Source organism: Chelonia mydas, chromosome 1, assembly GCF_015237465.2.
Source record: "Chelonia mydas isolate rCheMyd1 chromosome 1, rCheMyd1.pri.v2, whole genome shotgun sequence".
Classification (NCBI taxonomy): Eukaryota; Metazoa; Chordata; order Testudines; family Cheloniidae; genus Chelonia; species Chelonia mydas.
In genome coordinates, this window is record NC_057849.1 from 45,340,738 (window position 1) to 45,349,127 (window position 8,390).

General features: G+C 46.7%; 1 protein-coding gene across 1 annotated transcript; it reads left to right on the top strand.

The window, feature by feature from the left end:
* Positions 1-1,823: 1,823 nt before the first annotated feature.
* Positions 1,824-7,828, top strand: PDX1 (pancreatic and duodenal homeobox 1). Its single transcript, XM_007057893.3, has 2 exons — positions 1,824-2,278; positions 7,272-7,828. The coding sequence occupies exons 1-2, from the start codon at positions 1,879-1,881 to the stop codon at positions 7,697-7,699; spliced, it is 828 nt and encodes a 275-aa protein (XP_007057955.2). The 5' UTR covers positions 1,824-1,878; the 3' UTR covers positions 7,700-7,828.
* Positions 7,829-8,390: the final 562 nt, after the last annotated feature.

Below are 8,390 nucleotides of genomic sequence, written 5' to 3' on the forward strand. Positions count from 1 at the left end.
AAACCACACCAGGGGAGTCCAGGCAGCGTTTGCATGGAGACCGCTTTGCAGAAATGCACCACGAGACGAGGGGTGCAAGGTAAGTCTGGTGTGTGTGTGTGCGTGTGCGCGCGCGAGAACACGAGCAGGTAGGGAAATGATCTTTGTCCTCTTCGGTAGCTCTCCGCCTCCTCATAGCCTCGTCACCAAGTCAACCAGCACCAACTTAGAGCACATTATCTCCAAGGGTCAACATGTCTCAGCCAAGCTGCAGAGAAGTCTCTCAAACTACCCTGTCGGGAATCAATGCCTTCGCTATCGGTCGCTATATTGATAGCATTGTGGGCTTCCACTGCGAACACCCAGCAATGTCTTTATTCACTCCAGGACAGGGAAAGATTGCAGAGAAGGCAAATCTTTGCCTCTTTTCACTGTCTGCCAGAAGATTGCTTCACAGATGGTCTTTTTCCCTAAGGAACGTACCCATGTACACACTCCTGTGTCTACAAACACACACACACACACATCTGTGTGCCCATATTCCCACATAGGTCTACTACATCCATATAGGTTTCAGAGTAGCAGCCGTGTTAGTCTGTATCCGCAAAAAGAAAAGGAGTACTTGTGGCACCTTAGAGACTAACCAATTTATTTGAGCATAAGCTTTCCTGAGCTACAGCTCACTTCATCGGCTATTCACATCCATATAGATATACACACACACAAACACATTTGCTCAGTTTGAATAGCACCGCATCCAAAAAGAAGACGTTAGGATTCACCCCTTGCAAAGAGGTTTGAAATATTAACAACAAAATACAACACACGACAATAAGGAGTGAACGTGAAAGGGCACAGAATGTTTACCCAACTTTTCAAGCAAGTTTACCTACCTACTGACAATATTTTTCCTCAGTATTTGGGGAAGAGAGGTGTGATATTCTCTGTGTGTGTTGTGTTAATCAATTGCGCATATCTAATTGTGTGCGAGAATATCTATATCGGTGTGTGTTTATGTGATACCTGTGTGGTTTTGCTGATAGAGCTGTCTGTGTGCGTAGACAGAAATAGTAACACAAAGATATACAGTCACCTGAAAACGCAGAGGTCTGGCTTCCCCGGTTTGCAGAAGACAATGAACCAGAGGCTAGTCAGTGTGCTTTGGGAAATGATTCGTTTTCGTTATCACCTGAATTCTTGAGTCCCACGTCGAAGTAAGTGACAATGTGATAAGCAGCGAGTGGCCTTCCTAATCTAACTCACACACGGAGATAGGGTTTCCCAAAGTAGAGGTTTAAAATGCAACAGTCCGGGGGGCACTTGTTGTTGATTGAGCCTAGACAAACTTTAGTGAAAGCACAGCCACCTGCACTATCTCGAAACCTATAAGACACACCCGGACTCTCTCTGCCCCCCGCCCCCTATGTCTGTCTTTCTGTTCACACTGTAGGTACAGAAACCGCAGCAATTCATTGCGCAATGCAAGTAACAGACCCTAAAAAGCCTCACCCCACCCCAAACAGGTACGTTTACTTCCCACTCACACTCACACCCCCTTGCACACCCAGAACACATGCCCCCGTGTGATGCGCTATGTGTCAGCACCAGTGCGGCTGTTTCCAGCAGAACCGGCGCTTCCAGCCCTCCGAGGAAAGCGAAAGACACTCGCCCACCCCAGCCACCCGGGGCTTCTTCTTATGGGAAACGCCCCGCCCAATGGGGAGCTGAGGCAGGCTCACGTGGGGAGAAGTGCAGCCTATGGGGAGGCACCGCTCGGTCGGCCCCTGTCTCTGTTTCATCCTCAGCTCCCGCAGGTGGAGCGGACCTGTCAAAGCGGACGTCCAAGCTGCCCGGAGCGGGAGCGCCTGATGTTCCACTAGCTAAGGTCCCCTTCTAGCCATGAACTCTGAAGAACAGTATTATGCATCGACCCAGCTCTACAAGGATTCGTGTGCGTTTCAGAGATCGCAGGCACCGGATTACAACCAGAACCCCCCCGCCTGCCTGTACGTGGGCAGGCAGCAGCAGACACCCTATTCCAGCGCTTTAGGCGCGCTGGAACAAGGCAGCCCGCCAGACATTTCACCCTACGAGGTACCCCCCATTACAGAGGATCCAGGGGTCTCCCATCTTCATCACCATCACCACCCTCATCACCCTCAGCTTCCTCATCCCCCCCAGGAAGCTATTCCTTTCGCAGATGGGACTGACACGGGGGTTTTAGAGGAACCTAGAGTCCAATTGCCTTTCCCATGGATGAAATCCACCAAATCTCACGCCTGGAGGGGACAATGGACCGGTAAGATAGTCGCCTTCTTCTGCTGCTGCTGTTGCTTCCTCTCCTTCTGTCTTGTACAATATCAAGGAAACCTTCTCATCACTAATAATTCCCCTTCGGGTTACTAAATGAAGCCTACGTTTGGGATAGCCCCGTGTGATCACTTTCAGAGAGGGAAATTCCCCATCATTTGTTAGCTGTTTCACTCCGAAGTAAGCCAGGCTCGCAAGATTTCTCCTGTAAATGTTTCTTCTCTTCCACTTCCATAAAATCCCTCTTTCAGGAAGTGTTGGGCTCAGTTTGGCATTAGCGATAGCCCCAGTTTTAAAAGGGGATGTATTTCAACGTCCTGAGATCTGTGAGTCCATTTTCGATTCAAACCTGTGTGTATATATATATATAGCATACTCTGGCAACTCTTGCATAGTTATAAATATGTACGCTGTATCCAGAAATATGTGCCCAGTTATGAAGCCATCGCATTTCAAATCAATAAGAAAGAAAAGCTCAGGAATAAAGCTCCGCCGCTTTCAGTTTTCTGCTGGGTGATGGCAAAGCGATTGCATTTAGTCCTTATATAGTTCTTCACAGTTGCAAAGCACTGAACAAATATTAACTAATTAGTTTAACTAATTAACTAGTTAGCACTAAGTATCAGGCTGAAATTGATACTTATCTTAGCTAAACACACAGTGTGCTGCTGTTTCAACCCACCTGACCAGGTGCTTATTGTCCAGGGATTTATACTGATCTCACTGCCAGTTTGTTAGTAGTAAATTCCATCCGGTCACTGGGAAATATGAAATCTGTTGGGACACTGGCCCGGGGCCCCTCGCAAACTCCCCTTGCAGCAGCGGGGTGTGCAAAGAATGCAGGGCGGAGGTCCATGCCTAACAGAAGGGATAAGGGAAACACAAGGGGCCCCATCTTGGTCCATTTGTAGACAGTGAGGGTGAAATCCTGGCCCTATTGAAATCAATGGGAGCGTTGCCTTTTGACTTCAGTAGGGCCAGGAGTTCACCCTGAGAGCTGTGCCATTAACTTCAGGATCTGATCCGGAAAATGCAGGTTTTGCCACTTGTCTCAGTACTCTCAGGGCAGAGGGAGCGCCGGCTGGGAAATGGACAACTTCCAGTGGAAATGCCCAGGGCTACTCGCACAGTCGGATTCTACGAAAAGGCCACGTTGTGCCATCGCTTTGAGATTCCCTCGTTGATTTCACCGCGTAAAAACCAGATGGCCCAGAATGTCCCGCAGTTCTCACAGCCAAGCTGCTGTTTGAAATGCCCTTACCATATACACTGTAAACTAAAAGACATTTTGAAAGTAATATTAAACCCTAAATATTTTTTTTAAATAACCCCACAAACCCGCCTACCTGGTGGTTCAGTTTTTGTCTGCAAGCGATTGTTTTAGCCTTGCTTATATCCTACTGTGGAAACCATTTAAACCTGGGTAGGGGACACAATACACAAACTGAATTAGCTGCCTGCCAGCAAGGGGAAGAAACTCTATCTGGACAGAAAGTTCCGCTGTAGAACAATATTTCTGTCTCTCGCTGCACAATGTTATCTTGCCAGGTGCCTTGTGCACTCTTTGTCACACCTCTACAGCAAATATTACATTAATGGTTGTGTTCCGACAGTTGAAAAGGCAGTGAAATATTAAAATAATTGTGAAATATTCTGGAAATTACGTTAAATTGAAAACCAGAATCAAAATGTGTTCTTTGCTCCTTACCCTGACAATCTGAAAAGAAAAGAAAACATTGCAAGAAATGTACGTCTTTCCTTTCACCCATTTAAAGGGCAAATATATTCGAAGAGGTTTTGATCTAGGGGTAAAATCATAGCCATTTCACATGCGTTTAATAAATAGAAAGAAACCAGATATGCGCCCTCTTGTCTCATAGTTCGATATAGGGAGAGATCCTGAAAACCTAAAAATCATTAACAAACTCTCCCATACCGACTTTTTCAAGGAATCTTAGTAGCTTCTTACATAAAAGCTTGGTTCAGAACATGTGTGTGAAATATATATGAATATATATATGAAATATATATGAATATATATATATACACACACACACACACACAATGTAAATGTAAGTGTGTGTATATAGAGATATATACACACCTATATAATGTATACACACATGTATACATATATACACACGCGATAGGTACACATATTTATGTAATTTGCGTAGAGTATGTAGTCTATGTAAATGTACGTATATTCACCTGCGTATGCACATTACATATACTATATATGTATATTTGTATGAATGTGTGCTTATATTTAGAAATAGCAGCTTCATTCAAAAATATCTGGAATTAAGTTCATTGGTATTAATGGCGTAGCTGGTTACTGGCAATGGTATCGCCTACAAACTGGCCCGATTCTTAGCGATGCAAGGATTCGGGGGAAATCTGCAGCGTCACCTTGTTACACGTTAACATATACTGGTAAAAGCAAATATGGGATCAAAGATATCTTACATACAAATAACCGTAAACAACTGGGGTTTGAGCCTTTTCCCATTGCAGTCAATGGGATTAGGACAAATCCCTTGCAAATTCCCGGCCCATTAAGGATAACTTCTCTTTCCAGGAATCTGCCTTTCTTTTTGTAAAGTCAAAAGTAAATATGAGGTTTGGAGTTATTATAACAACAATATATTTTTACACTTCCATGAACTGAAAATAACCAGGAGCCATTGACTGCAATGGAGTTTGGGGTGCTCATGGAAAGAAGGGGGAGTCTCGAAATTAGACAGAGTCTAGAGATTAAAGAAAGGTTTAAATTTTTGCACAGGAATTATAAACCCCGGGGTTCCTGATGTCAGTGCTGAAGGACCCTCGTTAGGTGAAGCAGGTTTTTAATTAGAATTTACAAAGTCCACGAAAAGCACAACTGGGCCTTGGGCTTATATTTCTCGTACAAACTTCCTCTTGAATTCCCGTTGGGAGCTTTGCCTAAAACATACTTCTTAAAACCCACGGGGCCCTGCTCTCAGAGCTATGGCACTGACTTCAACTGATCCGTAGGGGACACGCACCTACGCTTCGGTATTTGCAGCAGTGTCCAAAAAAGCGTCTTGTTTTTCTTTACACGGGTATTGTAATACCTAGGCAAAAGGACGGATTAAGCTCACACTCTCTCTAAACGTCCCTGCTCCTTTGAGTTTCACTGAGCCGGACAAGATTTTTTTTTTTTCTTTTCTGCACGCAATTCTTTTTTGGTTTTGTAATAACGGGCAAAATAATAATAATTTTTAAAATGGACGTTTAACAATGAGTGACATGATAAATCGAATGGCTCTTGTTATTTAAACGGGTATTAGTGCCCCCTCCAGAAGGTATATACAAACAAGAAATAATAATAATAATAATTTATACAGTAGCTTTTCCCTTTTCATTTCTAAAGATCTTGTAAGTTGTGAAGGCTATTTGCTTAAAACCACAATAATTAATTAATTGATTGATGATTAACAGTACGACCTGTCTGAAGCGTGTTTAACCTTAGAACACCCACATACAATACTCATCGTCCAGCAAACACCCAGAGAAAGGGAGAGGTGGCTGGGAACTAGGAATCTAGTTGTAGGACTGTCCGGATGGGTTTTGCACCTGAATTGTGACGCCAGGCACATAGATTTATTCCCAGCTGTTATTACGCTAGGAAGCCTACATTCCGATTAGTTAGCTGCGCGAGGCTTTAGGGCCCGATCCGGCTGTGAGCTTTGCTTCAGGCACTGGCCAGGTCTGTCTAAGGACTGTAGGATCCAGTGTTCTTATTTATTTGTTTGTGGGTTTTTTTAATGAGCCTCTTAAAATATCCCTGTGGAGCATAGTCTCTGTGAACACAACAGAAACTTTTTTTTCCCGGTTCCACCATTTGGGGAGTTGTATTTGCCTTTGTAAAGTGCCTGGGATGATGGCTGGATTAGGACTAATCCGTTGCAAATTCCCGGCCGATTAAGGAAAACTTCTCTTTCCAGGAATCCGCCTTGCCTTTTGTAAAGTCAAGAGTGATGTTGAGGTTTTGACCTATAGCAACAGTAATTTTTGCACTCCTATGAACTGAAAATAGCCAGGGGGCATTAACTGCAGTGGAGGTTGGGATGCTCCCAGGAAAGAAGGAGGGGCCTCTAAATTAGACCGGATCTAGCGGTTTAAAAAAGTTTTAAGCTTTTGCACACGAATTATAAAAACCGGAGGCTCCTGATGACAGTGCAGAAGGACCCTCACTTTCGTACAGCCGCAGTGACGGTGACGTGGCAAAGTCTCCGAAAGCCTGAGCACTGGGCGAGAGGCGGCGTGAGGTGTTTGGGAGGTTTAATTTATAAAAAAGGGGCGGTTTTGTCACTCAAAGGCAGTTCCGGTTTTTGTAAAGCATGAAATTTACAAATCGCCCTATGCCAGGAACCGTCAGCCATTGTCACAAATGCACCGGCTGTTATTTTTTCCTCCAAGGGGCCATATCATTTCGTCAGTTTTGAGACCTTGATTTCAGCTGGGGACTTGCACTCAAACACTGATGGTACAGTATGGCCCGGGGATTTTACTCGGGATCCATACCACACAGCGCGCGTTTTGTTACTAAAACGGATTTACAGGTGATAAGCGGAGCAGCTTCGGACGAGTGTCTTCGCTCTGTGCTGGTGTTTCTAAAGAAACGCTCTTAAAAATCCACCGCGGCCCTTTTCTTGTTAGTTTCATTCTTTAGAAGGCGGAATCCATACCCTGCTGTCAATTTCTTGGTCCGGATTTGTAAACCTTTTGGGATGCAGACAACGATTTGTGCTGGGGTTTGGGTTTCAGTGTGGTCTGGATCTCGAAAGAGTGTCCCCGATCCATTAAACCGCTCATCTGTGAGTAAAAGGGGAAACCTGGGGGGAAACCTGCCCCCCTCCAGGTTGGGGTCTGGACGAGAAGATTCTATCGCCTTTCCAGCGTCGCTCCGGGTCCCAGTCCCTGGTGGGTAGATTTTAACTCTCCCTTCTCTTTAGGTGGGTCGTACGTGGTAGAGCAAGAGGAGAACAAGAGGACGAGAACCGCCTACACGAGAGCGCAGCTCCTGGAGTTAGAGAAGGAGTTCCTCTTTAACAAGTACATCTCCAGGCCCCGCCGCGTGGAGCTGGCGGTCATGCTGAACTTGACAGAGAGACACATAAAGATCTGGTTCCAGAACCGGAGGATGAAGTGGAAGAAGGAAGAGGATAAAAAGCGGGGAGCGGGGGGCGGCGGAGGAAACAGCAATGACCCTGACCAAGACTGTGTGGTGTCCTCTGGGGACCTGCCGGGGAAAGAGGAGCTCCAGCAATGCCACGCGGGGAACCTGGCCTCGGCCGCCTCCAGAGAGCTGCTCCCCTCCCGCCTCGCTGCCTCCCCGCAGCCCTCTAGCACGGCCCCGCGAAGGCAGCAGGACGCTCGGTGAAAGGAACCCCCCAGCCTTGGCAGGCGCCTCGTGGAGGGGTAAGAGTTAAAGGAGAGAGGCCAGGGGTGCGAAGCCTCTGCGTCGTGTGGACTCTTGCCACGCGCCCCCAGGGAGTCCCTGTGCTTTATAGTTACACCGGTGTCCGTGTGGAAACATTAAAGGTTTTTGGCTGTAGCAAAGAAAGGCTCGGTGTGGTTTGTGGGGGCGGGGTGGAGGGTGGGGGTCCTCGCTGTAGTTTGTTACCGCGTCTGCAAGATCCTGCCTTTAAAAAAAGAAAATGTCCTTTTCTGCAAGGGGCAGCCGGGGGCAGCCTTGCTGGGATTCAGGTCACAGGAGCGCTTCTTGCTCCTGGCGAGGTTGTTCGTGGGGGGCAGCTCCCCAGGGCCCGTTATCCGTCCAGCTGCAGCCAACGTTCAAGCACCCCACGGACGCGGTAGAAATAGCTGTCCGCACTGGAGGAATACCAAAGAAATAAAAAGACAGGCGCAGTTTTCCGCCCCTAACTATCCCGTGCATCAAAGTAGTAAGCGATGAGTACTGCGCTGCACAGACTCCGGGCAATGGAGATCTGGGGGCGGCAGAGGGGAGCCACACTCTCCCGCTCAGGTTTGATGGAGTTGATTAAACTGAAAATATATGGTGGGCTCTGGGCCCGGTTCTCCAAAGGAGCCGAGCCCCGCGAGCTCCCGCT

What these genes read in the sequence shown, in the direction of transcription:
- PDX1 (XM_007057893.3), top strand. Translation starts at nt 1,879, where the DNA reads ATGAACTCTGAAGAACAGTATTATGCATCGACCCAGCTCTACAAGGAT. An exon ending in CTGGAGGGGACAATGGACCG is followed by an intron (nt 2,279 to 7,271) that starts GTAAGATAGTCG and finishes CCTTCTCTTTAG; the next exon opens with GTGGGTCGTACGTGGTAGAG.